The sequence below is a fragment of the Aythya ferina genome (genome assembly GCF_964211825.1).
Source record: "Aythya ferina genome assembly, chromosome: 27".
NCBI lineage: Eukaryota > Metazoa > Chordata > Aves > Anseriformes > Anatidae > Aythya > Aythya ferina.
This window is the reverse complement of record NC_140310.1, coordinates 2,828,632-2,848,905: the sequence shown is the minus strand read 5'-3', so window position 1 is coordinate 2,848,905 and position 20,274 is coordinate 2,828,632. Positions and strand designations below refer to the sequence as shown.

The window sequence follows — 20,274 nt, the reverse complement described above, 5'->3', positions numbered from 1 at the left end:
ACCCGTTCAATGAAATGAATTCATTGCGGTGGTAAGACAATGTGGTTTCAAAACCACCAGCTTTTATGTTGATTAAAATATTTCCCTAGGCTGCGATAAGCAGCCAACAGCTGGCTTAGAGTTTCTTGGTAAGTAGGATTGCTGTGTCTAATTCTCATATCTTCTGGAAAAGAACACAACCTTGTTATAAAGGAAGAGGTCAAAGGATGCACAAGCTGAAACTCACAATTTAATTCTACCTTTAGGTGAGTTTTAAGTATGGTTGTGTCTGCCAAATGGCTGTAGTTAAGGGGTGGATATTTCTGAAGCCCAAAGTACCCGCTCGTGGCAAAATCACTCTCGTTGAGTTTCAAAGACAGGTGGATGAAGAGAGGCTGACAGAATTATATCCCCAAAAGGTTAAGCCTGTCAGAAACCAGCCTGAAACGCACTGCATTAACTTTGCCCTTTATCGAAGTAAATATTTATTGGCCACATGAACTAAACCAGAGCAGAAGCCTTCGCGTTGGTTGCAAGGAGCTCCCAGATTCATGCAGAAGGTTGTGGGAGAAGCAACAAATCCAGCAGCAGAAACTGCCCAAACTTTCATTTGTTTCTCTCCCCATTTCGATTCAAAGCTTACAATGTCTTTATGATAGCACAGCTACAAATAAGTTGGCTGTTCATCCACCGTGAAATGATTTTTTAAATTTGTATCCATTATCTGAATAGGAAGAGGCACTGCTTCTCTTGTTTATTGTGCTAGCAAAAGAGCTTCCAGTAACACAGAGATTATTTTCGGGATAGCTTTTCAGGATAGCTGACTGTCTTCTTGTTTTGTTAGCTCTGTTGAACTAGTTTGCAACACCAGTGCCAGCTTCTTAGGAAAGTTTGTTAGCCTCATCTTCTTTGAACTAATTAGTTGGATGTAACGTCCTTGCCTGAAGCATCAGATGAAAGGGTATAGATTTTGTTAATGGCTGTCATTCAATTTGATTCTCTCTCTGGCAAGAAAACCTGAAATACTATACTATACCAACTACTATTTTCTTTTGCACTTTCCAAACTTTGCTTCACTGTTTCATGAGACAGCAGGTGACACGGTTCCCTCCAGGCACATCCACGCTGAAGTCAAAACTGGCAGATGCTTGATGTACCACGCGGAGGTGTGTCTGCTGTGGGATGGAGCCTGCACTTCAGTGTCATGCTGAAGCCGTTCCCCTAGCAAAAATGAGCTCTTGCTTAGTTTATCCAGGTAGTTCCAATCTATACCTGTAGTGGAGACAGCTCTTTTACAGACTACTGCTCGTGGAAAGTATTTAGAAAGCTTTTAGCTCCTGCCATAGCCTCTTTGCAAAATACCTGCATGTGAATTTGCAGTCCTTGCTATAAATCTGGCATTTTAATACTTGAATATGTTACAAGCTTAGTTTTGGGGAGAAAAATGCTTTGCCAAATAATATTGTTAGTTAAATAAAATGTTTTGAAATGCCAACAATACCATTCTCTATTATGCAGCGCTGCATTATTTCTTTGTAACTGAGTAAGAATAGCTGAAAGCAGATGTAAATTGTTCAGCCTAATGCAATTATTTGCATTCAGTGAAAGGTTGAAAGTAAAGATCATAAAGTGAACATTTAAATCCTTTCAAATTTAATCATATAAGAAGTCTTTAGCAAATGATTTGACCTTTAACAAAAGTTTTTCAATATTTATGAAAAACTGTAATGATATTCTTTCCCACTTAATTGCTGCCTGCACAGAGATAAGCTTTTGTTCTGTTCACGGTCCTTATGATTCCATCTGAATAACCATCCTCCATTGGGGGGTGTTTGTGGATTTCTTTGAAGTCAAAGCAAATCAGGGATGCAACAGTAGCTAATTCTGCACTAGTGGTCATGTTGAATTGTAAACAGAAAAACCCTCTTGTATCGGTGATTTACTTAATGGCAAGCTATACATGCATTCCCTCATACGCAATGTAAATAAAAAGAACAAAATTTGATCTGATTTACTGAAGAACGTTGATCTAAAATGTCCATTTTCATCTTATTTAAAAATAGCAGTAATGTAGGCCTCGATTATGCAATGAATTCCACTTACAGCCACGAGAATGAGTACACACATCAGTGTTGATTTTCACAGACCAGCAAACACTGCCAGAAGCTGCAAGCAGAAGAGGGGATATTTAGCCATTAAAAACCAAAATGATAGAGGCTGATGGAAGAGCTGTGAATCTGCCTGAAGGTGGGAAAATCGCTCAGGAGCTCGTGTACGGTCCCAGGCCTTCTGCAGCAAGGAAGCAACGCATTCAACTTCACCCCCGGTGCCACGTTTTAATTTCTGCAGCACATTGTTCCTCAGGATCCTCTGGAGTACTTTGGGACCTCCCGGCTCCTGTGATTATATGAGAAGATGCTAAAGCCCAGATGGAGCTGCTCATTTATTTTGCTGCTGCTGACAATGAGAGGTAACAATGCTTGCCGATTTTATTTATAGAACGAGCTGTCGCGATGATTCGCCTGGGACCAGCAGACGCCTCCAACCACCGTGTGAAGCACTGAATGCCCACGGCTCTCCAGGGTCACTCGATATTGATCAGCTAACGCCGTGCTGTGAACAGCTGGTTGGGCTAGATTAGAAGTGTGACCTGGGAGGGCTGGAGTCTAATAAACTAGCGGAGCCACAAGCTGCAGAGACCAAATGATTCGTGTCCTCTGAGCATTCACTGAACAAATACTGTCACCCTAAGAGCACGCAGAACCAACAAAGAGGTTTTCTTTGGAGGCAAAGAGACAGCTGCTGTAATTAGGGTGGGACACAGATGGGACATATTGTATCCAGGTTAACTGTCCCTTATTGCAATATGTCGCTTGCTTTAAATCTAGGTAAGCTGTCTTGTGGTGATAAATATTCAAAGCCTAACAGGAGCAGGGGCTGAAGGCTTGTACAAAGCTTGCTGCCTTATTTTGCTGTCTTCATAGGAGATGCATGGTCCCTCAAGCGTGCAGTCCTAAAATAAGCAATGCTCACCCTTGTGGCGTGTGGCCAGAGGAGCTTCGTTGAAGTACACTGAAGTACGGAAAGACATCTCATGGACAGAGAGCCAGTCAGTCTTTACAGAAGAGCTGTGACCAGTGGAGATTCTCAATATAGCAATATACCATTATTCTGAGTTTGATGTTTTACATGCAAATGATAAGGACTCCTTGCTCGGAAGAGACTGCAACCTCAAAGAGACAAGACAGAAGAAGAGAGACATTAACCCAGATTCCCATTACATCGCCCAGTCCTTTGGGCGATCCACAGGTGTAGAAATTGCATCCTCATTTTTTTTTTCCCCACACATTGTTAGCAGTATCTGTACACATAAGGAAAATCATTGATGTAATTCACTTCATCTCCATCTGTATCTCTGTACAGCTCTTTAAGAAGACACGCAGGTTAACTATTCCACCCCATGGCATATGCAATATTTCCCCCCTTCTACAAATTATTTGGCAAGTGTGAAAGTAAATATATGAAGATGTTCTCTGAGACATCCTACAGCTCATCCTGTTCTAGAGAGATATAGGAAACCCATTTCAAGGACATGAACAGATCCGAATAATTCGGTTTATTCCTGTTGATCTCTGTGAGCTAGAGTGTCTAGAAAAATGCATTGCCTCATACATTAAGTTAATAGGGAAATTTTTCTTGTTATTTAGAAGAAATTGTCAACTAAATGAATATGAAGGCTTGAGAAATTTATCAGAAGCCTCAAAAATAGTTGGTTTTCTCAGTTCATTCTTCTACCTCTGTATTTTGGCATGACTCTATTAGATTTGTCACCATTTAAGAGTCATGGTTAAATGGAGGAGGACTTTGGAAGGAGGAGTTTGGAAATTGAATCATATATCTCCAGAATTAAGCTAAACAATGCTGAGAAATTCTTCAAGTTGCAGAGGGAAAAAAGATGGAAGCTCTTTTCTCTACAAGAAATGCAAACTTTACAGACAGTAAGAGACAGCTGGCAGTAATCTATTCCAACAGTGTTTTGAGGAGGCATATGTTTATGGCAAAGTAATTTCAAGGCATCGCAGAGGATAATCATAGGAGCTATTTTAGTCTCTAATACTTCACAATCTCCATCACCCCAGGAGCCATTAATATATCTGAGTTGTAAACTGTTCTCCAAGTTCCTCTCACTGTTTCTCTCAAACCCGTGAGCAGAATGACTTTGAATGGAGTCGAATTAAAAGTTTAGTGTTGGGGATTGTACGAGGCAAAAGAAATGAATATGTCTTAACTTGGAAGAGCAGAAGAAAGAGATATTGAAGAGACATTTGTGTTACACCAAAGCCTTTTCAGTACGAAGAGATTTAAATAAACATAAATGCACTTTAGGGTTCTTTAATGCTGCCAGCATGAGAACTGGGCCGTCTTATTGTACGATGGCTTAAAAGGTTTTAATATAAGAAGCGGAGAAGCTGCACTGAGAGACAGAGTACACTCGACCAGATAGAAAAGGAAGTTATTTTTCTCCCCTCCTACTTCAAACAAAGGTCAGTCATCCAGTCCTCTCCAATTTTCCATTTTGCTCTGCTTTAGACTTTTCTAGCCACCTCCACCCCCTCGCCAGGCGGGCCTGATTTGCTTTTTTTGCATCTGACCTGAAACATGCCAAAGCTAACAAACATCCTTTCCCATTGACTTCAGCAACTGCTGTGTGACGTCCTTAAAATACGGTTCTGATCTCCGTCCTGCTGCCTTCGCATCGATACGAGTTCATTCACTGCAGACGGGTTCTGGTAATGATGCTGTTGGAGAACAAGAACTAAATCAAGGCATCGGTGACAAATGATGAAACCGAATAAATAAACTTCGGTGTCAGAGATCACTTCAGCGGGGGGTTGCGCAAATATTCTCACAAAAATCAAAGCATAAAGGGAACAAGGAAAATAAACTATCCAGCAGTTGTCCCAGCACTTTCAGGCCCTGGTTCCTGCAATCCCATGAACAACAGCGAACTGAAAATATTCTCTAGCATCTCTTTGAACGATTTAACCAGGTTCAACTGTGAGTCCCACTGGCGTGTGATTTCTAGTGTGAAGGAAATCTACTCTATCGTCAACAGGTATTTTATTTTACTTTGCTGACCTCGGTGCAGCAGCGTGAAGGCATTTCTTATCTGCAGAAATTCCCAGGAGAAGTTAGGGACACAAACAGCGGGAGGCTGAGCAGCAGCAGGGGCAGGGGAGCAGCGTGCTCTTCCCATGTCCCGTTGGTGGTTTTGATGACAAGTCTTTGGCATCGTAGGATGGTTGCGGAAGCCAAGAGACCATGGGCAAACTTCAGTCGTTTCTATTTTTGTGGTTTGTAGGGTTTTTTAACAATTTCTTGCTCCCTTTTCTGATAGTGCAAAGCCGCGGCACCTTTGTAGTTGGATCTTTCCTTGTTGGCTTTCCAGAAGAATTCGTTGCTCAGACCTAAGTTCTTATAAGGCTATGGGCTGCCGTTATTTACCATAAAATGAGCAGAAGTATACCTAATACCCCCACTCCCCTGGCTGCTTTGGCATCAAGGGAGCTGTAGATTAACTTTGAGTCCCGTTGGCTGCTTGACAGTAAAATCCTCAAGAATTAACTTCTTCAATAAATGGGAAAATAATTCAGTACGATCTAGGAATGCCTTGGCATTGCAATATAAGATTTAATAGTAATTCCTTGCACTTTCTGTTCTCCGGATGAGAGATGCTTTATAAATATAAGGGGACATTTATTTCAGAGGAGCTCAGCTTGCTGGGTGCAAAGCGTGTCTAAGACTGGAGGGCTCTGGCTGAATGTTTCTGTTCCTCCTGGGGTAAGTATAGTTTCAGAGATTCCCCTGTTCTCAGCTCCACATTATTCCCATTTTGGTAACACTCGTTTTGTTAGGTTGATTCACCTGATTGTAGAGCCATGCTTTAAAACTGAGTCAGCTCTGTTTTGTTGTTTCAAAGGTGGAGGCTTTGCTGGGCTAGAGGCAGAGTGGAAACCAGATCTTCTTCCAGAGGAAGAGCAGCACATAAAAGCAGCCAAGGGGGTAAGAGGTTGCACGATATGCCAGAAATCTATATGACATTTAGATACTTAACTGGTAAAGCGAGGTGGAGGCTTTCAAAGACACAGCTTAGCTTTGAAGGGATTTTGCAGAGCACTTTGGCATATGAGGCACCTGAATTCCCATTGAACCTCATCGTGGGGCATTAAGCATCTGACAACCCCTTTCTTTTGTAAATACACCCTCCAAAGGTTCCAAATATATCCCCTATTTTATTTTCTCTAGGTTTATGTGAGTTTTTCCTGTGTGCACCTACCAAATTTAACTCGGTCTGAGGCAGCTGGGTGTGCCTTGTCGTTGCAAGGCCAGTGGTGTGAGCAACACGAACGCTAAAGAAAATGAATTCATTACCAGCAACTGACAGAGAAAAATGCCAGTCTGCTGGATGGCACTGGTGGTAGCTTTTATTTGCTTTCCAAACATATTTGCACAAAAGCGCTTTGCCAAGAAAGACAGTAAAAAGGCAAAAGAGAGAGAGAGAGTGTTAAATATAGAATGTATTTCTGCATTGTGCTAATAGCATCATGAGGACGTGGGCCATCCAGGCAACAGCACCAGTCCGTGACGATCTCTGAGCTGAAGCATGTGATACGGACAGCACGGTCTTAAAGCAGTGGCTACAGCAAAAGGTTTGTGACCAGCCAGTTGACAGGGTTGATGTGTTCAAGGAGTGGGTTGTGAATATATGATTTCACAACAGCTACGTTCCTAAAAATCAAAGCCTGTACATGCTCATTTGAAAGGGGACGTCGGCTGCATAGACCCCCTTGTTCCCCCAGCACCCTGCTGACTGCTCAGGGTGTGTAGCTTTTCCTTGTTATGCAGCTGGACAAAAAGCAGAGCAGGGCAATGAAATGGTTTGTCCCTGTTACGGATGCAGAGGACTGAGAAGGGTGCCCCAAAGACATGCTAAAGCTACGCGTCCATCTGCCTATGCAGAACTTCTTCCCTGTGATAGATTTCCTTGTTCAATTCCAGCTGGTTTGAGCATTGGGGACCTTGAATCCTTTGGGAATTGTGAACAGAAGGCACCTGACAACTGCATTAATACTTATGCTGGAAGAGGTCTGCTAGTCTTTTAATACATGTAATGTTTCTTATACCTGCATAAGGCAGGTTATTTGTAGCAGGGATTTAACCTTGGATCTTTTTATGTAAAGAACAAGGCTTTATGTCTGCAGTAAAAGGTTGAGCTGTTGGTTTATACCCCCTCAGAGATGTCGGTCACTAGAGGGAGACAGAAACATGCTCTGCAAGTACAGACTGCCGTTTCCAGCACTGCCAGCCCTCACCCCGAGCTGTTGTTAGCAGTAGGTTGTGAAAAATGTTCACATTATTACATTAACAAAACAGTTTCGTTGACAGTGATTGAGCCAATCTGTTCAGCCCTGACAGTGAGAAATCTCTTCTCTGCCTGCAAGAGCAATTTGTGTAATTATACATGTGTCAATGAAATGAGGTAAGGAATAAATCAGTGTCAGGGCACTAAACCACAGCCCATTTCTTCCATGAACCTAGCTGAAGTCTCTTCTTGTATCAACATCCTTTACATTTATTCAGCTTGGTATCTTTTAGCCCTCAAATCTCCTGCTTTTTCCACAGAGGGTTAACATCGGTTTTTTTTCGCTCCAAAAAGCAATTTTTCCTCAGTTACAGAAAAGTAATCACCTCCCCCTGCTCCAGTCAGAATATTGTTGCCTGATGCAGCATTGCCAGGCTCCAGGACAGCAGCAGGATGGAGAGCTGAGAACTGTTGCACCCTTAACCCCCTTTGACCAAGGCAGGTTAACAGCAGCAGGGGTAGCTGTCATTATGCTCAGACATCCTGTAAGTCCTTATTTCTGCAGGCAGAGAGCCAGTGGGCTCCAGACGGTTATTATTCTTATATTTAAGTAGTGTTCAAGGTTTAATGTTCTTGGAACAGGCAACTACTGGAAGATGCAGGCTTATGGAGACCGCATCTTGGCAACACCTCTGTAAATAGCCCTTTTCCTCCTCCTCACCTTCCTTTAGGTGTCTGTGTCATGCCGATAGGGAGTATTGCCAGGGCTGAAAAGCCCTTTTAATTACAAATTCTTAGCCAGGACTGGCGTGTCTTTCTTATAAGATCTAGCAATGGACCCTGATTTAATTTGGTGTCTCTGGTTTATCCTGTACAGAGAATAACTGTAAAACTGCCATAACAATTGCAGTAGTAATGCTCCAATTATTGTGCAGCTCCAAACAATCATCACCGCGGGGTTTTAGAAGCAGCTCTGGTACAGACCATAATCATTTTTAAGAAATAGCGTTTGATTCTGTGATATGATAGTCAATGGAAGGCTTCCCGGCTATTTTCATGAGGTCTGATCAAGTCTTTTTCCAAGACCATTTGAGCGCCACTTAAAAATATATTGAACAAACGCTGCAATTTCCACCTTGTGCTTAATTCCCATCGAGTGCAGGGTTTCACGCCTAACTTGCCTGCGATAAAAACCACCAGTGGGATCCTCTCATACATCACCAAAAATCAGGTGTTTCTTTCCAAATGATTTTGCAGAGCAGAATGTTTTATTTTTAATTTTTTTTTTTTTTTTTCGCTTAGGTAAATGGGTATCCTGCAAATGACAGCGCTTGCTTTCTGCAAACCAAGAGCTGGTGTGTTAAATCGAGATGCTCTCCTCCCCTTCTGACCCAACCAGTAAAACTGCAGGCTGCTTCCCATGCTTTCTTCAGTGAGGATGCAGAATCTCCCCCTGCTGGCTAGGAGAGCTGTTGGCTGCTCAGCTCAGGGGGAATTTCTGCTGGCAGCCAGGAGGTTCCACACCTGCCTGGTGGCAGCTTCCACCCTCCTGCAAACAGTCAGAGAGCCTCGTGCGAGGATTTCTTATAGGCAAAAAACCAGGCTGCATGGCTGAAACCATTTATAGGGGTGATTTAGCAGCAGGTATGGAACAGGACAGCAAACTTCAGCCTGTACAAACCTCTGAAGCGTGCCAGCCAAGCACGGCTGAGAATTTCCAACCTTTCCCCTTCCTGCATGCTCACAGAGGAGGAAAGCACACCAAGGGTAGAGCCTCGCTTCTCCCAGTGCTATAGCTGTAAGAGATGAATAATCAAGTAACCCAGCTAAGAACCGATCTGTAAGAGAATTGTAAGAATGCAATGGCTATTTCTAGTCGAGGAAGGGGCAAAAATACTCGTGACCCATTGGGGGACTTCAGAAGGGAATTTTGTGCCTCATCACAAAAGATCAGCAAGGCCATTTAGAGGGATGGAGGGGAAAAAAAAAGGGAGGCATTTAGAGAAATAAACATTCTGCATTATAATCATGAGTTTGGTTCTTTTAAAATAAACAAAACAAATAAACAACTGAAGTTCAAAATCCAAGCGTTTAGGAAAGGACTTCTTTTCCCCAGGTTCTGGATTTCCACAACCGAGCGCTGCTGCTCCTTTCACCTTCCCCTGGGGCACGTGCTCCAGCAGCTGCAGGTTTGGGCAGGGTGCTGAGTTGCTCTCCTGGCAATATTTGCCATCCTGCTCACTTGCTGTAAGTAAAACCCTCCTTGGTACTAAAGACCAGCAGAAGTGCTCTGCTCCTTCCTCTTCCAGGTAAGTCAGTGGTGGACTGACTCGTCTGCATATAGACAGCACACAAAGGGGGGACAAAAGGTTCCTCTGGGTGTCACTTTTAACCCAAAACAACGTGTTTGAACCTGGAAACAGGACCTGTGTGGCTGCTCAGGGTCTGTCTGAGCAGCTGCTGTGCCAGCCTGTGCTTGGCCTGAGCAGATGTGGCCTGAGGCCAGCAGCACAAAGCACCGTGTCCTGCTCGAGTTTTGGAGGTCCCCTTAACAACCGTATCCTAAACTAGGGGGCTTAATGTTTGTAATGAAAAAAAAAATAATAATTTCAAACAAATCTATAATTTCTTTTTCTCTTTTTGTTTGTGCTGAGATGGATGAAGAGGAGCTGTGCGGGCAGACTTCTGAGACTGCAACTGCTCTGGCTGTCTGCAGACAAAGTACAGCGTGGCACTCACAAGACTTGAATAAAATTTTTTAGTAGTGACACTGAGGGCTTTTGACCAAAATAGTAAAAGCTCAAAGGCCTTCATGGAGCAGGCAGTGATCTTTCCACCTCAAGGGCTATCCAAACTCAAGAACAGGCCTAATATACTGAGCAGTGTCTGAGTGGGCAGCGTATTCAACTCTTTTTTTATGTCTGCTTCTTTCCTTAGCAAGCTGGAAATGGGTGAAACAAAGTCTATTTGGGCTGGTATGTTATGGAAATGCTGGAGCTGTGATACACAGAAGTAACCCCATGCTCCTGCACTGACCTCAGCCTCAGACTTTTGCAGTTGATTTGCAGAAACTTGCCAAAATAAAGCAGAAATCTTAGGAATTGCTGGACAGGCAGCCTTGCTTAATGAAACCAAAAGAAATAGAGTCTAGGAGTAAAAAAGGCCAAATTACAAAGAACCTGAATCCACTGAAATGTATGCAATTCATTTCAGTGGGAGCAGAAGTTGGCTCAAAATAGACTTGATTAATTAACAATAATGATATTTTGGCACACTCCTCCCAGGCCACAGAGGAGCAGTCTATGCAATTACCACTGCAAAATCATCATAAATATTTGGCTGCATTGGCTCTATTAAATAAAAAGTCTATAGGAAGCTAATGGCTGGGGTGAAGTCTTTATGCAGAGGACGGCTCGTGATTAAGCACCGGAGCAGCACGGAGAAAACCGTGACTTCACAGAAGTCCATGGCAAAGTTCCCACGGACCTCAGTAGGGTGAGATTTCACTTTGGATGACTGTCTGCGAAGACGGGAACATTTGCCTAATGCTAGCGTTGTGCCAACATGCTACCAGCTCCGTGAACAAACTGGCAACTGTTCCAGCTAGCCCAGACCTTTAGCTGAGAGCATCTGCTACCTTACGAACTGAATTCCTAAATCCCTCTGGGCCTGGGCCTGATTGAAATGCTGCCAGTGCATGACACGGCTTTAACGTGCAGCCTGCAGATAGTTTGGGGAAATAGCAAAATGAAGGGGAAAAGGAAAAGGAGTACTGGACTGGAAGTGATGGAAGAGGGCAGAACTTCTGGCTGCTTTGTGGATGGGTTTGGTTTCCCTTGTGAAACGACTTGCTAAAGGTTAGGCACTACGACTCTTAACCACAGGTAGAAAGAAAGCTATTATTGGATTTCTCAATAATATAGACCATTTATGGGCTTAGGATCAAACCAATATCTAGGATTAGATCTGGCAAATTATGTGTATCTTCCAGTTTGCTCTGTTCCTTGGAATGAACATACATGTTATGGTTTCATTGAACAGGCCAAGACTGATACTTTGGACTGAGAGAAAGCAGAACTTCACCTTACTGCCCTTGACCCAGCTTGCTTTGAGAGAATGAGACCCAGAGCACTTCAGACACATTTACAGAGGACCTCGAGACACATTTACCTCGCCCTGCTGTTTCCCCAAACCCAGGTTAGTTCCCCTGCCAGCGTCTCCTCCAGCAGGCTTTGCACTGTTCAGTGCCTGGCTCAGCTTCTGCAGCAGTAATTTCAGTGGGATGGATGATGCTGTTACTCTGCATCGCTAAGATAAAGTCTCACTTATTTCCTCTCTCATTGGCACTGAGGGATAATTGAAACACAGTCTTACAGTTTGGCTCTTTATAAATAACAGTCAGAGTGGAGGATTTTGTCTTTTGAATTATAATTATGCTCATCTCTGAACTATATTTTATTAACCACGTTTTATTATCCTCCCATTGCATTGTAAGTGCAGTAGCAGGGAACTGCCAGCTACATTGTTTGCTGATTGACATGCGATTTTCTGCCGTGTGCTTAAACCAGGGAAAATGAGAAAGTGTCCAAAATTCCCAACACTAGCAGCTTTGAAATGCTGCTGGATTTCCTCACCATAACCTGCTGACCGTGGTGTTGCTCTCTGATATGTTAACTGACTTCTGGGGAAACACAGTCTTAATTAATATTTTGTCTAAAGCGTTTGCACATTTGATAGTGGGACTTGTTTACTGTCAGATTGTGGCAAAAAATAAGAAAGAGAATCATGTGATAGGACAAAATTCTTCATCATACCACTCGAGGGAAAGCAAAAGCCAAGGGGTTGAGACATTTGGGAAATTCAGAGGGTGCTAGCAAAGAAAACCACACAGCCCTTTGGAGGCTGTGAGGGTGGCAGGGAAGGAGGGGTATTGGTGTGCTGGCCATTGATATTGTTTTCAGTCTGAATGTGGAGTCAGCAGTGTCTTGACCACAGTTATTGCTGTACTGATTGATGAAAGAGCTCTCTACGTTATCCTTCAGCATAGGTTTACTGTCCGTTAGAAACTATAACTAAACTTGCTGAGACAGTCAGCAGAAGAGGAAGAAAAGAAGGAAAAGCAGACCAACACGCTGATAAAGCTGTTTGTTACAAGTCGTATTGATCCTTTCCACCCGAATTTCTACTTGTAACTTGCTCAAACTCCCACCGAAGATGTTTATCCCACTAATACATTTTTCTGTAATGCATACTACCAGCTTCTGGCAGCTGAGGACAATGAAAAGCTATGAACAATGGTGCATGGACCTGGACATTACAGCAAACTGATCACTAGTGACCACACTGCAAGCAGTGGCATTAAGTAGCCCCAGCAATACTTTTTGACCTGTGTTGTCCGAGAGGTTGCAATAAGCCCTGTGTTGACCTTGGTGTCCTCGATTAAAGAGGAAAGGCTTTTTGAGCCTGCTGCTTAGGCTGCAGACAAAAGCACACCATTTGGGTGGGAATATCCTTGTTGGTCTGCACTGAACTAAAGGACATTTCACCCTACGTCCAACTGGCCTCTGGCTGTTAGGAGTGAGACGTGGGGCAGACCTTGCTTTTCAGTGCTGTCAGACGTGCAGTTGGGGGAATTTCCAGGATCGCACAAGGAAGTTCAGGTCCAAATGCTGCACTCTGAAGCCGTGTAGCAGGATTCTCCAACAGAAACACATTGGAGATGCATGGAGCCAAGCTGCTTTGAAGCAGAAGACAACTGTGAGGCTTCACTGCCATTAATGGATGTTCTCCTTCACTGCCAGATCCTGCAAGGGGTCATGAAAGCCAGAGCAGACCTCAGTGAGGTTACAGAGCCAGAAGGCAAGTCAGGCTGTGGTTTAGAAATCCCTCACGTACTACTCCAATGGGATTTGGGAAAGGAAGCCAATATTTTAGAAGAAATAATTGATTAGATCTTGCTAACAGCGCTGTGAGATTTCACATAAAAATGCATTTTGAGGAGGATAACATCATCGAGATAGTCTTGGGTATTTCACTTATTGTTGTATTTACCCAAGAAGGGTGAAGACTTCCTAGCAAATTCTGCTGGGACCGTGAGGATTTGATATCTGGCATTTATATGCCTAAGCTATTCTCTCAGCATTTAGACCTATGTATAAGCTCTCGTCAGGCTGATATGTCTTGCTCTGGATTCTAAAATGAGCAGGATCCTATTAGCAGTGGGAACTGGCTGTGATTGGCTACAGAATTGGAGATGTTCCAGTTGTGCTAATAATACTTTTTGCTTGGAGACGATAACAATCCAGTTATGTTAATTTTTCGCCTGGCGCATACAGTGTGTGATGTACAATAATGTCCATAAGTGTTTTTATGAGTGCTTAATGCACACACTTAAATTTCGCAAAGCAGCTGTCAGAATTAAATGCCTAACAAATCAGATGGTTAATCAGCATGTGAATGCGTGAGGGCTATGTCTGCGAACGAGTCATGCTATTTTTAAAACCCTAGGGAGCTCTGCCACCAGATGGCCTTTTTTTGAGCTCTAAGTATTCCTCAAAACAGTTTGTTTTTTGGCATTATACAATATCTGGCAACTTTTAACTACCTTTCTGAAATTGCTCGCTCCATCTCCCAGATACGCAGCTGACACCGGTGTCCTCACCCCAAAGGGAGCCCTCGTTTCATGCGATTTAAGCCTGGCTGTCCGATGACTTTAGTGGCCTCAGGTGGTCACATACGGTGCTTTCACACATCTCTCAGAAGCCTGGGCTCTTTTCCTTCCTATGCCACCTTGCAGGGGTTGTAACCAAGTCACCTAATATTTTAGGTGGGGATTAATCAAGACGGAGGAAGTTAAACCCAAGCCTGTGACTATTTAAAGATGCACACTTCACTGTTTTTAGGAGTTGGTTGCCTAGACAGGAATGAAGGTCTTGCATACCTTTGTGGACCTGGGCATTAGTCAGCCAGTTTGTAAAAGCCAGCGTAAATTAACCACTCCACATCCTTGGGCTATTGGGAAAATCCTAAGTGGGCTTTTGCCATTTGCAGTTCAAACATGATCTAGACCTGGTGCTCTGCTACATTAATCTGAAAATAAATTTCATGTGAAGACCTATATTCATTTTCAGCTGATCCAGAAGAAGACAGTGGGGACCTTTTTTGTTTTCAGTAGGCTTGATCCACTTACAGCATAAGCCTATGCTTTCTAATTTTAAAGGCATGATTGATGAGAGATGGCTGCCATCTTTTTAAAGCATTTTAAGCATTAATAAGAATACCCAAATAGGTTCTGATAGTTTTGCTAGTTAAATACCTACAACTAAATACCTATCTACTAAATACGAGCAGAAGACATTGAGACATATTTTCAGGAGTAGCAAGGTGTGGGCACCTAATTGCCATTAAATCAACTAAATCAAATTCTTGGGGAAAAAAATGCCTAGACTGATCTTTTTGGAAGTTGCAGTAGATGTTTAAAAGGTTTTCTACTTTAAAATAAGTTCCTTAGTCTCAGAAATCACTGCCCAAGAGCTCAGTTGCATCATGCACCACCTTCATGATGTCTACTAAAACATCTGCAGTGACTTTTCTATTGATGGGCAATGACTTGATAAGCCTCTAGCAAATTTCTTCAGGATTTCAGGAGCTATTCTGAAAAGGACAATAACATTTAATTGCAGTAAAAAACTCTTGTCAAGAATTTTGAAATTTCTTAGGACCGTTAATTAAGGTTGAAAGATAACATACTATTACCACTACTATTACCACTTCATCCATGGCTAAACGTATGCAGAAAGAGGTGAAGAGCGCAGTTTGAAATGCTGGTGAACAAAATGTGCACTGAGGAGAAGATGATTCAGGAACATCAATATTACCAACAGAAAACTTGTTTTCCTAGCTTGATCAAAGTCTAGCATCTCGTCTCTCATCCATTAAATACTCAAAGAACTTAATCCTACCAGCTATTTCTCTTTGTATTTAAATAATCAGTGGGACAGGACTGCAGCATCTCATGTAAATATGATTAGCTCACATACTTTTAATTCTGGGATAGCGAAGAATTTTCCCCCTCCTTCCTTTATTTTTCTTTGTTTCCCCTTTCGCCCACTGTGACTAGGAATACCATTTTTGTTGCTTGTGGTACATGGGTTCCCACGAAAAGTTTGGGTTTTGCGAGGCTGACATTTTCCAAGAGAAACCCATTCCATGAGAAAATCTCCAACCAGCCCTTGCTCTGACTACATCCAGGATGCCTTCTGTGGGCTCCGATCCAGCAGCAATCACACAAGTATCAACAAAACTCATGCCATGGACCTCACAAGGGAGATCCTGGCAGCAGAATCTGGCCCACTAGAGATGTTATTGGGTTTAGCAATTACTTTGCTCCTAGCTGTTTACAACTGGGTATCAGCAGTGTATACCACTCACATCACTGAATTAAGTTCTGATTAAGCAAATACCTCCTGTAGTTACCCAAAATCCAGCTTAGGTTGTGGTGTGGCCTTCATTAAGCTATCCCACCTAAGCTTGCTCCTATAGGGAATATTTATTATATCAATTTCTACCTTACTTGGGGGTGCTACAATCCTCACCCTGCATGGCCAGAGATCGCCTGTTTTATTGTAAATCTCTCCTCTTCGTGTGGATGCAGCCATAAAGAAGCCAATCCAGAAGCATAAAATGAAAAAGGTGTTATTATTATTATCATCATCATCATTATCATTATTATTATTATTATCCTTATTATTTTACTGACAGCTCCTGCTAGCTTTTTTCCCCTTGGGAATGTGTGGTCCGAGATTTGACGCTCAGCTCCGATCGAAGAGCAGCGGGCTCCTTCGAAATGCTCCTGAACATGACCCGGTTTCTTACAGAATGAAATCAATTAGTAATGACTTAGTAAGGTTGGTAGGACTTGGATCCGGCAGTGTTACTGCTGAATGCAGCCCTGTACACAAGTCACACTTAGGCAGCTCTTGCTTCCTGCATTTTGTAGTTAATTTGATGACTTTGTGAAAAGATAAAGGAATCAGGGCCTGTAGACATCTTTGGCTCATTCTTAACAATTTCAAATGGCTGAAATAACAGAGGAGAGGGAAGAATGCATAGTGATAAAAATGTTGCAGGGCTTTAGGAAGGCAATATTTCATCTCAATTGAATTAAGTGGGATGAATTTCAATTTGATATTTGTGGCACAACGTCTGACTTTATTGAAGGCAGCCTGCTCTATAAATTACATCGATTCTTTAGTTTCCCGGAACATGCTTTACTTTCTAATTGTGAGGGTGCGCAGTGGCAAAAGCAGATTTCAGTTTTCTCTTCATCAGCAGACACACAGATTACAGGAATAAAATAGGAGAAGAGCCAGAAATTCCCATCAGCGCATAGCAGATGCTTACCTGTGTATTTGCACAAAAATTCTCAGCACAAACTTCTGAAAAAGAAAAATTACATATATGTAAAGTCTGTAGGAATGGTAGGAGCTGTTGTTAAATTTCTCATTTCTAAATTTTGTCTGAAAATATTCTACACAGCCTCACTATTGCATCAGAAAATGAAAAGCTGATATCAAAGCAGTATTCCTTTTCAGAGGTAACATAAGGTAATGTATAGTTAACTACTTTTAACAGGCAAACATGCTTGGATTGATCTGTATTGTTTTTCCCTAAAGTCATTCACATTTTAGTTTCTTCTTCTGATTTTGGTGAGGATTCTTCTCCTGATGTGCAATATTCTTAGAGGGAGAGGATGCTCTCCTTCACATCTAGCAAGCTGCTCTCTGCAAATCAAGAAGGAGAACACATTTCCCTTCCAATGAACTCAGATGATCATCTCAGACCTATTCACTTGGGCCACATTTTTGGCAAAGATACAGATATGAAGTAGACTTGAAGTATTTGGAAGGCGAAGTCAAGCACAAGCATAAGTGCTTTGCTGGACAGAGGCAGTTTAGGTATATGCAAAGAGCAAAGTTTAACAAAGACTGGAGTGACGCCACGCTACTGCATTAAAAATAGGAATCCTCTGCTTTCAAACATTTACTTAGTTTTTCTTAGCACAGAATTGGAACAGGAAAAGAACAGTATTATCTATCAGTCATATGGCCCTCAACCTTCTGGAACAGCACATGTTGTGCACTATGTATATTTACCCATTAAAAAAGTCTGTAGATTCATTTTTTTTCTCTGACATGAAAAATGTTGATGGAAGCACTGAAGGATTAGACTGTCTCTGAGATTTGCTTGCTAAAGTAAACACGAGCCAATACTGTAACCAGATCACATACTTGTGGTGGAGCAAAGTGACTAATTTAATTTTCAGCCACACTGAGAAGAAGCAGAAAGTGCACCAGGAAATAGCCTGAGCTTTCTTTAGTGTGGGAATGAAAACACATGTGGGACAAATGGGCCTGATGGGGTTTTTTGGCCTCGTTTTACCTGTCTTGGCCCTTGGGATACATCATCCAGAAAAATAGTTCAGAATGAGATTATAAGGGTTTTGCAGACAAATAATAAAATGGATTTCTATTTCTTTCTCAGAGAGAGGTTCACCAAGTAACTGCAGGAATATTAAACTGTGAAGTGTTTGGTTTGTTTTCCAAGCTTTTCCTCCAGTCACTGCAGTTGATTTGGTTCTCTGCTCTCAGACACTGGTTGGAAAAAAAGAAAAGGAAGCAGTAACTGAACTGCAGTGCTATTGAGAGGCTGGCTTCAGCCTCCCCAACTAGTCCAAGCAGGGAATCAATTATTTATCAGCTGTGATTGTAAGTACAGGACCTCGTGGGGTTGCTGTTATCACCAGTTCAGTTGTCACACCTAGCCTGGAGTCAGCTGCTAGGGGTGGGAGCGAGGTGGGGCCAGCAATACACACAGTGCTTTGCAGATCCTGCTGACTGAAGGTGACAAGTGGGCTCTAAAGACATCACTTACTCCACATGATTAGAAGTCAGCAGTAAACAGCAGTGCTGTGCATCAAGCGCTGCTTTACAAAGCAAACGCCTGCTTCACGGACCTGTGAGCAGCAAATTAGATTTGAGAGGTGGTTGACTTTTTTTTTTTTTTTGGCAAGATTGTGATCAGATATTACAAATTAATCTCTCATAATTTCCACTTAATGTCATTCTTACTTTATTTTTGCTGCAGTAGTGTCTGGACAACCGAAATAGCCCACCACTGACGTTGCACAAAGTGCTGAGCAAAACCCACTAAAACAAAGCACTCTCCCACTTTAGTTTAAGAAGGGATGTTTTAAAGCCAAAGCACCATGCTGTGGTCACACCCCCACCAAAATCTTTTCCTATCCTTGGATGCAGTTGTGTCATATAGGAAGAATTTTTTGGAGTGCTAACATTTATCTGAGAAGGCTCCTCAGAGGATGCTGTGTAAGAATTCGAGAGGCTTTTACCGACCTGAAACTTTCATGCTGCTCGCAGAGTTCGTTGCAGCCCGGGGTTAGGCTGGGGGAAATGCACTCCGTCTGTTTCTGAATCTTGACATTTTTTTCAGGTACTCAACATAAAGGCATTTGTCAAAGAAGACCTCAGTTTTCATCTCCCTGCTAGAAGCAGGGAAAGAGATCCAGGTGCCTGAAAATAAACCAGATTTTCCAGGTGTGGTCAGATGCAATGTTAGGTAAGGGGGAGAGAAAGAGCCGTGCTAGCCTGCAGCACCAACCTGTCTTTGCAGCTCTCCTTCATTAAACACGTGTGCTGTGGCACTTCCAGTCACGACTGGGGCTCCGCTTTTGTGCCAACACATGGTAAGAGGCCCTTCCACCCGGATAACCTCAGCGGTTCAAGTGCAGGAAGGGAGAAGAAGAGCACTGTCGGTCCCATTGCACTGACTGAAGTGTGAAGAGCAGAAATGTCACATTTCTTGGCTGCGGCCGTCCAGGCAGCTTTCAGCAGAATCAAGAACACACGTCCCTTGAGCCCAAGCATTTTTACTGTGAAGTCACAGGAGGTCAAGTTATAAAACATGCTCTTTTCCTCACCAGCAGTCCGTTCCCTCTTTCAAGCACATTTCTGCGTATACACTAAAGAGGATTTAACTGCACAAGGCAGAAAAGAAGTTTGATAATCATGAGAAATGGATGCTGAAAGGCACTTACCAGCTTACTGTGCATAAAGACAAGCATAACCACAAGTAAATGGGCTTAAAAATACAGACTGAGAGCACACAATGGATTTAAGGCAGATGGAAGATAATGTATTCTTTTTATAAAAATCTCTTTATACCTGTATACAATAACAAACACTTCTTCTCCCATAGCCCTCCCACTTGGACCAGGATCGCTGCCTACTTTTCTTTGTTCTCCCTGCATCACAGAGATGGCACAGAGAGGTCAGTTCTCTTTCCTAAAGCTGCCCAACCGTAAAATCAACGAGAGAATCCAAACCCAGTATGGCAGCCTGTATTACAAGACTCAGACCAGCAAAACAAAGCAGCCAGAGACCATGGAGCATAAAAATATACACCCAGTTCGTGTTTAATTCTCTAACAGGTGAGACAGGACCGTCCACAGCAGGAAAGCTCTGACTTGCTCTTGTCTTTGAAAGATCTGTGGGAATAATCAAAATATTGCATTGCAATTTCTTAAGATTGCCATATATTAACTGCTGACCAAAACAATCAAAACTTCCAAAATATTTCAGATCAAAGATACAAAAGCGGGATGCTGCTGCTTCATCAGAGCTCTCCCAACCACCAGGCAGTGTTTCACCAAAAGAACTTCAATGCTCTGCTGTGTTATTAGGAAGAAAATACACAGTACGGTGGAAGATGGTTCCATTTGTATTTCTCCGGAAGCCATACCAGTCGTTTTTGAACATCCTACTGTTTTCACAACGCAAAATTCTACTTACAGTAAGTGGGAACAAAATGAGTCACCCAGTTTTTGCTGTAATTTTAATACCCTGTTATTTTAATGT

At 42.5% G+C, this 20,274-nt stretch overlaps 1 protein-coding gene across 1 annotated transcript in view; it reads left to right on the top strand.

Annotated features, from left to right (window-relative positions):
* LOC311424348 (uncharacterized protein) overlaps positions 1–20,274 on the top strand; it is a 68,404-nt gene that overhangs the window by 47,299 nt on the left and 831 nt on the right. The window contains exons 11-14 of the mRNA XM_084499422.1: positions 5,960–6,042; positions 6,581–6,689; positions 11,384–11,539; positions 19,999–20,209. Of these exons, the coding sequence (XP_084355548.1) occupies positions 5,960–6,042; positions 6,581–6,625 (128 nt within the window). The 3' untranslated portion in view covers positions 6,626–6,689; positions 11,384–11,539; positions 19,999–20,209. The remainder of the gene's footprint in view (positions 1–5,959; positions 6,043–6,580; positions 6,690–11,383; positions 11,540–19,998; positions 20,210–20,274) is intronic.